This window comes from Culex pipiens, chromosome 2 (genome assembly GCF_016801865.2).
Source record: "Culex pipiens pallens isolate TS chromosome 2, TS_CPP_V2, whole genome shotgun sequence".
Classification (NCBI taxonomy): domain Eukaryota; kingdom Metazoa; phylum Arthropoda; class Insecta; order Diptera; family Culicidae; genus Culex; species Culex pipiens.
In genome coordinates, this window is record NC_068938.1 from 184946906 (window position 1) to 184963416 (window position 16511).

General features: G+C 42.7%; 4 protein-coding genes across 31 annotated transcripts in view; 2 read left to right on the forward strand and 2 right to left on the reverse strand.

Annotated features, from left to right (window-relative positions):
• Positions 1-3171, reverse strand: part of LOC120415366 (patronin) — an 89627-nt gene extending 86456 nt beyond the window's left edge. For 24 of the 28 annotated variants that reach the window (XM_039576871.2, XM_039576861.2, XM_039576882.2 and 21 more), the window contains exon 1: positions 2408-3165. The gene's annotated coding sequence lies outside the window, so the exon portion shown is untranslated. Of the gene's footprint in view, positions 1-2407 lie in introns of all 28 variants that reach the window. The other 4 variants (XM_039576884.2, XM_039576881.2, XM_039576886.2 and 1 more) reach the window with 3 other exon arrangements.
• A 10510-nt stretch (positions 3172-13681) lies between these two features.
• Positions 13682-14877, forward strand: LOC120415415 (aminoacyl tRNA synthase complex-interacting multifunctional protein 1). Its single transcript, XM_039576944.2, has 2 exons — positions 13682-13780; positions 13842-14877. The coding sequence occupies exon 2, from the start codon at positions 13847-13849 to the stop codon at positions 14807-14809; it is 963 nt and encodes a 320-aa protein (XP_039432878.1). The 5' UTR covers positions 13682-13780; positions 13842-13846; the 3' UTR covers positions 14810-14877.
• Positions 14878-15113: 236 nt separating this feature from the next.
• LOC120415403 (histone H2A-like) lies at positions 15114-15681 on the reverse strand. Its single transcript, XM_039576929.2, has one exon. The coding sequence runs from the start codon at positions 15630-15632 to the stop codon at positions 15234-15236; it is 399 nt and encodes a 132-aa protein (XP_039432863.1). The 5' UTR covers positions 15633-15681; the 3' UTR covers positions 15114-15233.
• A 185-nt stretch (positions 15682-15866) lies between these two features.
• Positions 15867-16418, forward strand: LOC120415356 (late histone H2B.L4-like). The gene has a single exon (XM_039576845.2). It carries the CDS (start codon positions 15912-15914, stop codon positions 16350-16352), a length of 441 nt encoding a protein of 146 aa, XP_039432779.1. The 5' UTR covers positions 15867-15911; the 3' UTR covers positions 16353-16418.
• Positions 16419-16511: the final 93 nt, after the last annotated feature.

A 16511-nucleotide genomic window follows, 5' to 3' on the forward strand; every position in this document is an offset into this window, starting at 1 on the left:
TTTTACATAAATACAAATACAGTACTTGGTCGGTAACTGGGTGTTGTTTAACTGGGCTGCTTTTTAATTGGAATTAACGTCAAAAAACAATAACAAAGCTTAATGATCAAGGGGTTGGTAGATGCAAAATAGTAGTTTATGCAACAAGTTGCAAAAAGAGGATTTTTTCAGCACGAGTCGTACATTTATCCAACGAGGTTTACCGAGTTGGATAAATACGAAGAGTGCTGAAAAAATCAAGTTTTGCAACGAGTTCCATACAACATTTTTTGCAATTCCGAAAAACACCCATTGAGTGAAATTTTAAGTCAAATTTTCATGTATTTTGTCAATAAATCGTTTAAATCAAAAAAATGTTGAAAAGTGTTACTTTTCGAAACAAGTGCTGAAAAGTTCAACTTTTCAGCACCCATTTCAGTGCTGAAAAGTAGAACTTTTCAGCATTTATTTTAAAAAGTGTTGCTATGCGATTCTGGTATTTTTGGTACAGAAAAGTAGGCTTTTTCGTCGTTCAGGAATGACAGGAAAAGTAAGTAGTTTCACGACGGAATAGCAAAAATGAATTTTATCAAAGAAAAACATATTTTTATGTTTTTATAATTTTTTTTTTCTTTTTTTTTTGGATGGTGGTCCAACCGCACATCGTTGATGTTGAAACCTCTAAACTGGGCCCTCGTCCTGTCACGTCCGTCAGTAGTCTTGTCGTACATTACAACTAGAATCAGATCTGCCAATGAATTAGTACACTTCGACCAAATAAACATTGACGCTGTATGGATCTGACTCTAGAATAAATGCACAATTGTGTGTTATTCATAAGTCCAAAATGTTCAATTATTCAAATAAGTCCAAATATTCATTTGCTAACTACTTTGGATTGAAAATCTAAACTTTAATCTAAAATCCTCTGAACCTAATGTTCAAAACAAAACATTCCAAACTAAACATTAACTGTTGTAGTACTACTTCTACCAAAAACAATAAAAATTTATGAACTGATATACAAATAGGATAGAAATTGCGATTTGAAAAAGAAATGACCATTTACGTCAAAAGATCCGTAATTCCTTGATTCGCAACAATGGTCGATACAACCATAATCCGAAAACCGTTAGTTCAACAGATTAACGAATTTTGGCCGAAATCATTACATTATTGATTGATCGAGACTCTATGGACAATTTTACATACAAGAATGCCGAGTATTCTACATCAATCAAAGTTTATTGACAGCATTACTCTAACTTAACAATTGCAACTAACTTTAACATCAAATAGATTTGAAAAGGATACAGATTTATTTTAAATGCTTATGCTAAGCAACAAATCAATTGTACTATCCTAAAGTCCCACCTAAATCCCACATTGTGATAGTGAAAAAGTCACAGAAGCAGCGGTGTCTTGTGCAATTGTGATATTTTCACTATCGGAGAACTACCTAGTTCACGAAGACAGCTTATCGGTCAACGCTTAAGCCTTGGGGCTGCGACAAAGCGAGTTCTCGTAGCATGAAATGGTGTCCATAGTGCTTATAAAAAAGAATGTATACCTAAATTTTAACTAATGCACTAGGATCAAATCATGCCCCTTAACTTAACAAGGCCCAGGGATTTTTATGTTTTCATCAAATTGAAGTCATATTCAACGGTTTAGCCTGGAAATACTTTTGAGAAACTATTATTTTTGTTGAGAAAATATAATGCTTCAACGTTCCCCTCGTAATATTTCGTTCAGCCCAGTTAGCGAGCAGCATTTGGTAACTTGGCTATGTTCTCAGCCCAGTTATCGAACAAGTAATGTACTTATTGTTTTTTTTTTTTGAATTGCTGAGAAAATTTCCTACAATATTCTCTCAGCAATTTTGAAAAATGGGACAATTCGTTTCTGAGTTACATACTCACAATGAACTCGAGTCGATGAAAATGATTTTTTCTAAGTGTCAAAATTTAGCCTGTCATTTTTAACTGACGATATATTTGCGTCTAGGTTCAATTTCCAAAGTTAAAGGATGAAACTTGCGATATTTTCAGATATTTTCAATAAAAATAGTTTCAAATCCATCTACAGTAAAGTTGGCATTAATTTTGCCCACCTGGCACCGCACATCGCCCCCACAGTGTCACCTGAGTGTTTGTCTCACACTGACTTGGCACGCATACCAACGCGGCCCAGCGCAACGGGTTCGAGGCAGAATGTGGTGTGCGTGAGCTCGTAGAACGAAGGAGTGAACGAAACGCAGAGCCCGAACCGTCAGATGAATGAAAATTTACGTGGGGGGAGCAACAAAGGGGGGAAAAGGAAGATTTTCCTGGCCCAGCCACTTCCGATTATCAATATTTTATTGCAAATTTTTGTGTGTTTGATAATGGGTTTATCAATCGACCCGAACGGCGATGATGCAACTTACCACTGTTGGTGCATTTCTGGCCAATCTGGCTGGGTCAAGGAAAGACTTTTCGAGGACAGTCCCGTTTTTCTTCGCTCCTCGTTCCCCTCTTCACTCGAGGAAAATTCTTTCTTCACCCTTCCTCTCCTGTTGCTGGCTTTGTTCTGGATTCTGGGTCAAGCCACGGCCACGGTGTCTTCTCCGAATGTTCCGAACTGGACCACTTTCGAGAATCAGGCAGGAAAGAAATTTGTATGACGAATGACAGCTCCTCCACCACTTCGTCTTGTGTCCGTCCGTGCTGCACGATGATGACGACGGACTTTCTTCTCTGGCAGAGGCCAACAATCCGTCAATCTGGCAATTTTCTTGGGCCTTTTAGTGGACACACGATTACGAATTTCACCAATTTTTAGCTTGCATTCTGTTCCTCTAGCTTCGTACTCGCAATTTCACTACTTTTTACTGTTTTCAAACTTTTCTGCTCGACGGAGGAGCGCCCGAAGAATTTCGCACAAAACACACACACACACAACTCCCACAAGCACACGCACTTTTCACCCCAAAAAAAAGTTCACCTTTAGCACAAAAATCCAAATATTTCACCTCAATCCGTCAACAATTACACACTTTTGGCATATTGGGGAAAAATCGAACTGACTCGATTAGTCATTGGAACCGTTTTTTCACTTGATTTTCACAATCCGCGACGGAACACGGTCCTGCTACGACGACGATCTTTTCTGTTCTGCACTCGCGGACGGGGAGGCTGCTCGGTCGCGAACATGGCCGTGTTTTCAAACTGACAGCTGCACTGAGCGAAATGTCAGCACCAGTTTTAAATGTCATCGTGACGGCAGTGTTGCCATACTTTTTAAACATGAGATATTTTAAATACAAAGTGGTATTCGACTAGCTGGTCGAATGCCCAAAAGCCAAAATTTTACTCCGGATAACCGAATCACAAAATTTTTAATTTTCTTAAAATGTGAGTCTATAGAGTTTCATGACGTTTCGCGACTAGCGCACCACAGAGTAAGACAGAGTTACCACTGCCTCTTGATTTTTGGTTCAACTTTGTGGTACATCGCACGCCTGCTACCAGCAAACCTTATGGAGCCAAAAAATGAAATGACTTTTCTTCGGACTGGTCACTCTGGGTTACTCTGTGAGCGCACCATTTCATTTTGCTGGCCGGACAAAATTTAACCTCAATCTTGTTCTTACACGTACACGCAAAACATGCGCACGTAGATATCTCTATGACCTACACTTTGACTTTAGCTTTTACTCCAAAAATGCTCCAAAGTTATCTAATTTTCTGTAATATAGATGGCGGCATTAAGAATCAAGTTGTTTATTAAGTATCTTTGGAATTTCTGTTTTCAGAATTTTTAAATTTTGTTAAAAGAATGCACAACTCGCCATCATAGATTAAAGGCTGATACGCAGATGGGAAGGAACGCAAAACTCCATACAAAAAAAACGCCCAAGAAACGGTCAAGGAAAGGGTCACGAAAAGATTTTTCTTAAGCGGTACGCAGCTGAAAAGTAACAGAAACGGAAAGATTGCGTTTGACGTTTCTTCGCGCGGTGCTTGTTTGTAATATGTTTGGATGAAAAAATCAATGAATTGTAATTTTTCTTTTTGAATGCGACTGATAATTACAAACGTTTTAATAATTTTGAATTGGATATAATAATAATTAAAATTCCCACCGAATCTCAAAAAGCAGAATATTGAAACTAAAAGGAGAGATTTAGTTTTTTGGTCGAAATGGAGTAAAAAAAGAAGTTGTCTTTATAGATGTCGGCCATCGTGTCACCAACAATTTATTGCTAATACCAACCAGCTACCTCTGAATTTAAGTCCGATTTACCCACACTCGCGGGACCAAAATGAAGTAAATCAGAGTGAAATTAAACTTGACAATAATCATACAAATATCTATGTTCTTACTGAAAATACAATAATAATCTGAAATTTTGAAATCCAACCAAACAACAAATTCAAAATTATGAAAAAAACAAACATTCCGGAAATTTCAAATAACATTTTTTTTTAAATAATAAAGAAAATTTCAACAAAAATCAGAAATTTGGAAAATTAAAAATATGCAGAATTGAATAATAATTTTAATTTTTAACGTTTTCATGAATTCAATAGATCAAAAATGTTAAAATTCGAAACGAATGTACAAGTCGAAATTCCAAAAGTTTTAAAAATCGGAAATATAGAAATTCGTAAATACAAATTTACGAAAACCTCGAAATTATAAAAATCAAACACTCTATTTCTTCCAAAATTAAAAAATCTAGAATGAAAATTTAAGAATAAAGAAATTAGAAAAAAAATTAAGAATTAAGAAATTTAAAAAATTTAAGAATTTAAGAATTTCAAAATTTAAGAATTTAAGAATTTAAGAATTTAAGAATTTAAGAATTTAAGAATTTAAGAATTTAAGAATTTAAGAATTTAAGAATTTAAGAATTTAAGAATTTAAGAATTTAAGAATTTAAGAATTTAAGAATTTAAGAATTTAAGAATTTAAGAATTTAAGAATTTAAGAATTTAAGAATTTAAGAATTTAAGAATTTAAGAATTTAAGAATTTAAGAATTTAAGAATTTAAGAATTTAAGAATTTAAGAATTTAAGAATTTAAGAATTTAAGAATTTAAGAATTTAAGAATTTAAGAATTTAAGAATTTAAGAATTTAAGAATTTAAGAATTTAAGAATTTAAGAATTTAAGAATTTAAGAATTTAAGAATTTAAGAATTTAAGAATTTAAGAATTTAAGAATTTAAGAATTTAAGAATTTAAGAATTTAAGAATTTAAGAATTTAAGAATTTAAGAATTTAAGAATTTAAGAATTTAAGAATTTAAGAATTTAAGAATTTAAGAATTTAAGAATTTAAGAATTTAAGAATTTAAGAATTTAAGAATTTAAGAACTTAAGAATTTAAAAATTTAAGAATTTAAGAATTTAAGAGTTTAAGAGTTTAAGAGTTAAAGAATTTAAGAATTTAGGAATTTAAGAATTGAAGAATTGAAGAATTGAAGAATTTAAGAATTTAAGAATCTAAGAATTTAAGAATTTAAGAATCTAAGAATTTAAGAATTTAAGAGTTTAAGAATTAAAGAATTTAAGAATTTAGGAATTTAAGAATTTAAGAATTAAAAAATTTAAGGGTTTAAGAATTTAAGAATTTAGGAATTTAAGAATTTAAGAATTTAAGAATTAAGAATAAAACAATTTAAGAAATCAAGAATTTAAGAATTTAAAATTGGGTACTAAAGCCCTATGTAAATTTTTATGTACAACGGTAATCGTAGTATCGTACAAAGGGTCATTGTACTCAGAAAAATAAGCTTTATTGCTGTAAACAATAATATCAGCAATCTAAGCTTCATTTTAGGACCCAATTTAAGAATTTAAGATGTTAAGAATTTAAGAATCCAAGAAAAAAAATGTCTTACATTTGGACCAACCATATTATATAATTTATATTAATTATATAATTTCCAAACTTCCAAATTTCCGAATATCTTTATTTCATTATTTCCTAATTTCTTAACTTCCTAAACTCCTAATTTCCTAGTTTCTTAATTTCCTACTTCCTAATTTCCTGATTTCCTAACATCTTAATTTCCTAGTTTCCTGATATCCTAATTTCCCAATTTCCTAACTTCCTAACTTTCTCACTTCCTAATTTCCTAGTTTCCGAATTTCCTTATTTTCTTATTTCCTAATTTTCTTATTTGCTTTGTTTTACTAATTTGCTAACATCATAATTTCCTAATTCCCTAATTTTCTAATCTCCTAATTTCCTTATTTCATAATTCCATTATTTAGTTTCATAATTTCCAAATTGCTTAATTCCTGATTTGCTTATTTCCTAATTTTGACAAAGAACTTTGTCCTAAGGTTTCTATACGTGGTGTCAATCCAGAATTTTCGCGAAGCGAAAACGTTACGTGACGAATTCCCCTCTCGGAAAATTTCTCCTCTTTTTGGTGCACGCTGGTTGGATGAACGAACGTTTCCCAATCAGTCGATCGAGAGACGTGAGATTGATGTATCTAAAATCTCCCCCACTCCACCTCATAATTTTCGGATCGTCGACGAGCCAACAAAACTCGGCTCGGTCGGTCCCGAAAATTCATTCTATTGCTGGACGACGACGAGGACACATCAGAAGCAGATGGCCTGGTGGCCCGGTAGCAGACGGCCTGGAGGTCCGGGAGCAGATGGCTTGGAGGCAAGGACCAGCTAAGACATGCCGGTCGCGTGAGTCGATCATTGGAACTGGCCACCACCTGGACTGGAGTGGCCGGAGGCCCCGCGGATGTTCCGATGGGGGGACATTTTCCGGACCGTAAGAGTTGTGGCAATATGGGTATCAAACTTTATGGTTTTTGATACTGGATATGAAATTTGACATTTCGGCAGTAGTGGCCACAATCCGGAGTGGCCGGAGGCCCCGCGGATGTTCCGATGGGGGGACATTTGCCGGACCGTAAGAGTTGGGGCAATATGGGTATCAAACTTTATGGTTTTTGATACTGGATATGAAATTTGACATTTCGGCAGTAGTGGCCACAATCCGGAGTGGCCGGAGGCCCCGCGGATGTTCCGATGGGGGGACATTTGCCGGACCGTAAGAGTTGGGGCAATATGGGTATCAAACTTTAGGGATTTTGATACTGGACATGAAATTTGACATTTTGGCAGTAGTGGCCACCACCTGGAGTGGCCGGAGGCCCCGGGGATGTTCCGATAAGGAGACATTTGCCGGACCGTAAGAGTTGGGGCAATATGGGTACCAAACTTTATGGTTTTTGATACTGAACATGAAATTCGACATTTTGGCAGTAGTGGCCACAATCCGGAGTGGCCGGAGGCCCCGCGGATGTTCCGATGGGGGGACATTTGCCGGACCGTAAGAGTTGGGGCAATATGGGTATCAAACTTTATGGTTTTTGATACTGGATATGAAATTTGACATTTCGGCAGTAGTGGCCACAATCCGGAGTGGCCGGAGGCCCCGCGGATGTTCCGATGGGGGGACATTTGCCGGACCGTAAGAGTTGGGGCAATATGGGTATCAAACTTTATGGTTTTTGATACTGGATATGAAATTTGACATTTCGGCAGTAGTGGCCACAATCCGGAGTGGCCGGAGGCCCCGCGGATGTTCCGATGGGGGGACATTTGCCGGACCGTAAGAGTTGGGGCAATATGGGTATCAAACTTTAGGGTTTTTGATACTGGACATGAAATTTGACATTTTGGCAGTAGTGGCCACCACCTGGAGTGGCCGGAGGCCCCGGGGATGTTCCGATAAGGGGACATTTGCCGGACCGTAAGAGTTGGGGCAATATGGGTACCAAACTTTATGGTTTTTGATACTGAACATGAAATTCGACATTTTGGCAGTAGTGGCCACAATCCGGAGTGGCCGGAGGCCCCGCGGATGTTCCGATGGGGGGACATTTGCCGGACCGTAAGAGTTGGGGCAATATGGGTATCAAACTTTATGGTTTTTGATACTGGATATGAAATTTGACATTTCGGCAGTAGTGGCCACAATCCGGAGTGGCCGGAGGCCCCGCGGATGTTCCGATGGGGGGACATTTGCCGGACCGTAAGAGTTGGGGCAATATGGGTATCAAACTTTATGGTTTTTGATACTGGATATGAAATTTGACATTTCGGCAGTAGTGGCCACAATCCGGAGTGGCCGGAGGCCCCGCGGATGTTCCGATGGGGGGACATTTGCCGGACCGTAAGAGTTGGGGCAATATGGGTATCAAACTTTAGGGATTTTGATACTGGACATGAAATTTGACATTTTGGCAGTAGTGGCCACCACCTGGAGTGGCCGGAGGCCCCGGGGATGTTCCGATAAGGGGACATTTGCCGGACCGTAAGAGTTGGGGCAATATGGGTACCAAACTTTATGGTTTTTGATACTGAACATGAAATTCGACATTTTGGCAGTAGTGGCCACAATCCGGAGTGGCCGGAGGCCCCGCGGATGTTCCGATGGGGGGACATTTGCCGGACCGTAAGAGTTGGGGCAATATGGGTATCAAACTTTATGGTTTTTGATACTGGATATGAAATTTGACATTTCGGCAGTAGTGGCCACAATCCGGAGTGGCCGGAGGCCCCGCGGATGTTCCGATGGGGGGACATTTGCCGGACCGTAAGAGTTGGGGCAATATGGTTACCAAACTTTATGGTTTTTGATACTGGATATGAAATTTGACATTTTGGCAGTAGTGGCCACAATCCGGAGTGGCCGGAGGCCCCGCGGATGTTCCGATGGGGGGACATTTGCCGGACCGTAAGAGTTGGGGCAATATGGGTATCAAACTTTATGGTTTTTGATACTGGACATGAAATTTGACATTTTGGCAGTAGTGGCCACAATCCGGAGTAGCCGGAGGCTCCGCGGATGTTCCGATGGGTGGACATTTGCCGAACCGTAAGAGTTGGGGCAATATGGGTATCAAACTTTAGGGATTTTGATACTGGACATGAAATTTGACGTTTCGGCAGTAGTGACCACAATCCGGAGTGGCCGGAGGCCTCGGGGATGTTCCGATAAGGGGACATTTGCGGAACCATAAGAGTTGGGGCAATATGGGTATCAAACTTTAGGGATTTTGATACTGGACATGAAATTTGACATTTTGGCAGTAGTGGCCACCACCTGGAGTGTCCGGACGCCCCGGGGATGTTCCGATGGGGGGACATTTGCCGGACCGTAAGAGTTGGGGCAATATGGGTATCAAACTTTATGGTTTTTTATACCGGACATGAAATTTGACATTTTGGCAGTAGTGGCCACAATCCGGAGTGGCCGGAGGCCCCACGGATGTTCCGATGGGGGGACATTTGCCGGATCGTAAGAGTTGGGGCAATATGGGTACCAAACTTTATGGTATTTGATACTGAACATGAAATATGACATTTCGGCAGTAGTGGCCACAATCCGGAGTGGCCGGAGGCCCCGCGGATGTTCCGATGGGGGGACATTTGCCGGACCGTAAGAGTTGGGGCAATATGGGTATCAAACTTTAGGGATTTTGATACTGGACATGAAATTTGACATTTTGGCAGTAGTGGCCACCACCTGGAGTGGCCGGAGGCCCCGGGGATGTTCCGATAAGGGGACATTTGCCGGACCGTAAGAGTTGGGGCAATATGGGTACCAAACTTTATGGTTTTTGATACCGGACATGAAATTCGACATTTTGGCAGTAGTGGCCACAATCCGGAGTGGCCGGAGGCCCCGCGGATGTTCCGATGGGGGGACATTTGCCGGACCGTAAGAGTTGGGGCAATATGGGTATCAAACTTTAGGGATTTTGATACTGGACATGAAATTTGACATTTTGGCAGAAGTGGCCACCACCTGGAGTGTCCGGACGCCCCGCGGATGTTCCGATGGGGGGACATTTGCCGGACCGTAAGAGTTGGGGCAATATGGGTATCAAACTTTATGGTTTTTGATACCGGACATGAAATTTGACATTTTGGCAGTAGTGGCCACAATCCGGAGTGGCCGGAGGCCCCGCGGATGTTCCGATGGGGGGACATTTGCCGGATCGTAAGAGTTGGGGCAATATGGGTACCAAACTTTATGGTATTTGATACTGAACATGAAATTTGACATTTCGGCAGTAGTGGCCACAATCCGGAGTGGCCGGAGGCCCCGCAGATGTTCCGATGGGGGGACATTTGCTGGACCGTAAGAGTTGGGGCAATATGGGTATCAAACTTTATGGTTTTTGATACCGGACATTAAATTTGACATTTTGGCAGTAGATGGGGGGACATTTGCCGAACCGTAAGAGTTGGGGGAATATGGGTATCAAACTTTAAGGATTTTGATACTGGACATGAAATTTGACATTTTGGCAGTAGTGGCCACAATCCGGAGTGGCCGGAGGCCCCGCGGATGTTCCGATGGGGGGACATTTGCTGGACCGTAAGAGTTGGGGCAATATGGGTATCAAACTTTATGGTTTTTGATACCGGACATGAAATTTGACATTTCGGCAGTAGTGGCCACAATCCGGAGTGGCCGGAGGCCCCGCGGATGTTCCGATGGGGGGACATTTGCTGGACCGTAAGAGTTGGGGCAATATGGGTATCAAACTTTATGGTTTTTGATACCGGACATGAAATTTGACATTTTGGCAGTAGTGGCCACAATCCGGAGTGGCCGGAGGCCCCGCGGATGTTCCGATGGGGGGACATTTGCCGGACCGTAAGAGTTGGGGCAATATGGGTGTCAAACTTTATGGTTTTTGATACTGGACATGAAATTTGACATTTTGGCAGTAGTGGCCACAATCCGGAGTAGCCGGAGGCTCCGCGGATGTTCCGATGGGTGGACATTTGCCGAACCGTAAGAGTTGGGGCAATATGGGTATCAAACTTTAGGGATTTTGATACTGGACATGAAATTTGACGTTTCGGCAGTAGTGACCACAATCCGGAGTGGCCGGAGGCCTCGGGGATGTTCCGATAAGGGGACATTTGCGGAACCATAAGAGTTGGGGCAATATGGGTATCAAACTTTAGGGATTTTGATACTGGACATGAAATTTGACATTTTGGCAGTAGTGGCCACCACCTGGAGTGTCCGGACGCCCCGGGGATGTTCCGATGGGGGGACATTTGCCGGACCGTAAGAGTTGGGGCAATATGGGTATCAAACTTTATGGTTTTTTATACCGGACATGAAATTTGACATTTTGGCAGTAGTGGCCACAATCCGGAGTGGCCGGAGGCCCCACGGATGTTCCGATGGGGGGACATTTGCCGGATCGTAAGAGTTGGGGCAATATGGGTACCAAACTTTATGGTATTTGATACTGAACATGAAATATGACATTTCGGCAGTAGTGGCCACAATCCGGAGTGGCCGGAGGCCCCGCGGATGTTCCGATGGGGGGACATTTGCCGGACCGTAAGAGTTGGGGCAATATGGGTATCAAACTTTAGGGATTTTGATACTGGACATGAAATTTGACATTTTGGCAGTAGTGGCCACCACCTGGAGTGGCCGGAGGCCCCGGGGATGTTCCGATAAGGGGACATTTGCCGGACCGTAAGAGTTGGGGCAATATGGGTACCAAACTTTATGGTTTTTGATACCGGACATGAAATTCGACATTTTGGCAGCAGTGGCCACAATCCGGAGTGGCCGGAGGCCCCGCGGATGTTCCGATGGGGGGACATTTGCCGGACCGTAAGAGTTGGGGCAATATGGGTATCAAACTTTAGGGATTTTGATACTGGACATGAAATTTGACATTTTGGCAGAAGTGGCCACCACCTGGAGTGTCCGGACGCCCCGGGGATGTTCCGATGGGGGGACATTTGCCGGACCGTAAGAGTTGGGGCAATATGGGTATCAAACTTTATGGTTTTTGATACCGGACATGAAATTTGACATTTTGGCAGTAGTGGCCACAATCCGGAGTGGCCGGAGGCCCCGCGGATGTTCCGATGGGGGGACATTTGCCGGATCGTAAGAGTTGGGGCAATATGGGTACCAAACTTTATGGTATTTGATACTGAACATGAAATTTGACATTTCGGCAGTAGTGGCCACAATCCGGAGTGGCCGGAGGCCCCGCAGATGTTCCGATGGGGGGACATTTGCTGGACCGTAAGAGTTGGGGCAATATGGGTATCAAACTTTATGGTTTTTGATACCGGACATTAAATTTGACATTTTGGCAGTAGATGGGGGGACATTTGCCGAACCGTAAGAGTTGGGGGAATATGGGTATCAAACTTTAAGGATTTTGATACTGGACATGAAATTTGACATTTTGGCAGTAGTGGCCACAATCCGGAGTGGCCGGAGGCCCCGCGGATGTTCCGATGGGGGGACATTTGCTGGACCGTAAGAGTTGGGGCAATATGGGTATCAAACTTTATGGTTTTTGATACCGGACATGAAATTTGACATTTCGGCAGTAGTGGCCACAATCCGGAGTGGCCGGAGGCCCCGCGGATGTTCCGATGGGGGGACATTTGCTGGACCGTAAGAGTTGGGGCAATATGGGTATCAAACTTTATGGTTTTTGATACCGGACATGAAATTTGACATTTTGGCAGTAGTGGCCACAATCCGGAGTGGCCGGAGGCCCCGTGGATGTTCCGATGAGGGGACATTTGCCGGACCGTAAGAGTTGGGGCAATATGGGTATCAAACTTAATGATTTTTGATACTGGACATAAAAAGTTGCATTTGGCCATTATCTGAAATTAAGCAGTTAAAATATGCTAATGCTAAGCAGTTAAAATATATTGCTTATTAGGCAGGAAGTAATAAATAGATTACTGCGATGCACATTTTTTTGTGCCACTGTGAAAATCTGTTTCTGGAAATTTAGAATAACTTTCTCTTAATCATTAAGAGCCCTGTAAAGGGTAGTTTTTAATGTCTGCTGTTCAAATTTCCTTTACTGCCGCCGATTGCTTGCAACAGCTTTGCAAAAACATTCCCGCATCTTGGTAACTTTCGAGTGGTGAAGGAAAGTAAATTGAATTCACTTCGATTTTTATTTCAGCTCCACTTGCAATTTCCGTCCCCTTAGTTCGATAGGACGGTTATTATAAGGTTGGAATTTGGACCGGACATTCTAATCGAAAATTTCAACAATCATCTTACAAAGTTCTTTGTCATACTGGTCATGTGTAACATAACCACCTGCACCTTTTTTACTTTCCTTATTTCATAACTTTATAATTTATTAAATCGTTTATTAATTTAAGTTTTTCTAGTTTTAGAATTTAAGAATTTCTAATTTTCTGTTTTATTAAAAGAAATTTTCAGTTATTGATTTCTTAATTTTGTTTATAAATAATAATTCTTGACTTTTTTTGATAAGGTCCTATAAACAAATGTTAACATTGAGTGTATCCCGCTTACTCCGATGGACTTTGACATAAGGTGTGAAAGGGATACACTCAATGTTTACATTTGTTTATAGGACCTTATCAAAAAAAAGTCAAGAATTGTTGTTAAAAGTTTTGCAATAAACATTTTTAATCTATTTAATTTTAACTTTTGAATATTTTTAATCTTTTTTTTTCCCCAAAGAACCTCAAGCGCACACACCGTCAAATGCGCTCATACCGAACTGTCAACTTTTCTTGACCGCGTTCCTTCCGATCTGCATACTTAACTTTACATCGAAAAAGGGCTCAGTATTGCAATTCGACCAGCTAGTCGTACACCACTGTGCTAAAACAAAAGTGCGAAGCGAAGAGAATGCAGAAACAAAACAAAAATCTGCCAGTGACAGTCACGACGGTGCACCGAATTTCTACCACGTTGCGTATTTTTCAGCAAAGGTTTCGTAAATTTTGTAATTTCGCGTTAAAATATGCACTAATTATTGCTCTTTCTTACCAGACTGAATGCTACGCGCCGGTTTCGGTGGAGTATTGAAAGTAGTTTCCCATAGAACCGGATTACTGAGTCGCCAGACTACCGGAAGAATGGCCACATTCGAGCGGGTTCTTTCGAACAATCAAGCGGCCGAAGAGCTGCTTGCCTCGCTCCGGGAAGAGTTCAAGGCGTTGAAGAACGAGAAGGCCGCCGCCCGGATCGAGGAACTGAAGGTGGAGAATGCTGCACTGCGTCAGCAGGTGGAAGCCGCTCGCTCGAAGCTCATAGCTCTGGAGGTGCAGAACGGAAAAGCACAAATTGCGGTTCCCGGACAGGTGGACACTATTCCCGCGGTAACGGTCAAGGTGGAAGCGAAGCAGGAAGCAGCAACTAAACCGGCCAAACAAGCCGACGAAGCTAAACCTCCGAAGGAAAAGAAGCCCAAGAAGGAGAAGCCGGCCGCGGATTCAAAGCCTGGCGCGGCCGTTGAAGAACCTCCAATCGACGTGGGTCGGCTGGACATGCGAGTGGGCAAGATTGTGGAGGTTTCGCGCCATCCGGACGCGGACAGTCTCTATCTGGAGAAGATTGATTGCGGGGAACCGGCACCGAGAACTGTTATTTCTGGACTTGTTAAATTTGTTCCTATCGAAGAGATGAAGGACCGGTACTGCGTCGTGCTGTGCAACCTAAAGCCGGCCAAGATGCGCGGGATTCTCTCCGAGGCCATGGTCATGTGCGCTTCTACGCCCGAGAAGGTGGAAATACTTGCCCCACCGGAAGGATCCGTGCCGGGAGATTTGGTCCACGTGGAAGGCTATCCGCGGGTGCCGGACGCGGTCATGAATCCGAAGAAGAAAATCTTCGAAACGGTCGCACCGGATCTGCGCACCAACGGAGAGCTGGTGGCCTGCTACAAGGACAGCACGTTTGTCGTGCCCGGCAAGGGGCCAGTTAAGGCGCAATCGCTCAAGAATGTTAACGTGAAGTGACGAGGTTTTGAGATTGTCTTATTTGTGCTGAAAATAAAGCTTTTTTCGAGAAATTTCATGTCTATTTTGATTGTATGATCCCCCCCATTTTACAAATTTTACTGCTTTGAAGAAGCAACATTTGAAAAGGGCGTAACTTCTCAGGTTTCTGATCGTATTGAATCAATAAATTTTACCAATGTAAATGGGACATATCTGAAGTGTAAACAATCATTACGTCAGTGGATGCTAGAACATTAGGAACGAACAGGACAGATTCTTTGTTAACAATTCGGCTTTGGCCCATTTACATCGTTTAGCATGAAATTTAGATATTCCGAAGTTAGCTGAAATGTGGAACTGATTGAAGAATAACTCTTTCGTGAAAATTTTGTTCGTCCTGAAAAGGACGGTTTTGTTGGTTTCTAAGACTCCCTCCGTCAAATTAATTCGCCTCCGATTCCTCCTGCTTCCGCTTCTCCTGGGTCTTCTTCGGCAGCAGGACGGCATGAATGTTCGGCAAGACGCCGCCCTGCGAAATCGTGACCCCGAGCATCAGCCGGTTCAGCTCCTCGTCGTTCCGGATGGCCAGCTGCAGATGGCGCGGGATGATCCGGGTCTTCTTGTTGTCCCGTGCGGCGTTCCCGCCCAGCTCCAGGACTTCCGCCGTCAGATATTCCAGGACGGCAGCCAGATAGACTGGGGCGCCGGCACCGATGCGTTCGGCGTAGTTGCCCTTCCGCAGGAATCGGTTGATCCGCCCAACGGGGAACTGCAGCCCAGCTCGCGACGACCGCGTCTGCTTCTTCACCTTCAGCTTTCCTCCCTTGCCGCGTCCAGACATCTTGGATGAGTTGATTGAGCACGATGTTCACTCGATGACGATCACAGTAGAATAAAAATTTAAACCGGCCAAACAGCTGCTTAAATAGTTTCTGCGTTTGACATTTCGCACAACGAAGCAATCGTGTGGCGAATGCCGTAGAAACGGCAAAGCGAGCAAAAGGGGCGGAGCATGCGTTGACGCGTTTTGCGCACAAAACCAGCTCCCACTGTCAAAATTTCATCATTTCTCGTTGGACCAGCAAGGAAGACACATCGAAACAAGTTTCACCAAGTCATCATGGCACCGAAGACCGTTGCGGAAAAGGCGTCTGCTGCTGCCTCGAGTTCGACCGTCCCGGCCAAGAAGATCGGCAAAGGCAAGGCGAAGAAATCGCTCGTGAAGAGCAGTGTCATCGCAAGTGGAGGATTGGACAAGCCGAAGAAGCGTAAGCCCCGCCGCAAGGAGCACTTCGGAACGCACCTGTACAAGGTGCTGAAGCAGGTCCACCCGGACACGGGCATCTCGTCCAAAGCGATGAACATCATGAACAGCTTTGTGAACGACATCTTCGAGCGGCTGGCCGGGGAAGCGGCCCGACTGGCGCACTACACCTCGCGGAAGACCATGTCCTCCCGGGAGATCCAGACGGCCGTCCGACTGCTGCTGCCCGGCGAGCTGGCCAAGCATGCCGTGTCCGAGGGGACGAAGGCCGTGACCAAGTACACCACTTCGAAGTAGACGCCGGTTGCTGCGATTCATAGAAAACAAACGGCCCTTTTCAGGGCCACCAAAATTCTCACGAAAGAGTTGTTTCTTGAAGATTCTGAGGGGGAATCGACCTGCAAGGTCGATTTAAAGGGAAATGTTCGAGTTATGATTTTCTCGAGAAATGGCCCA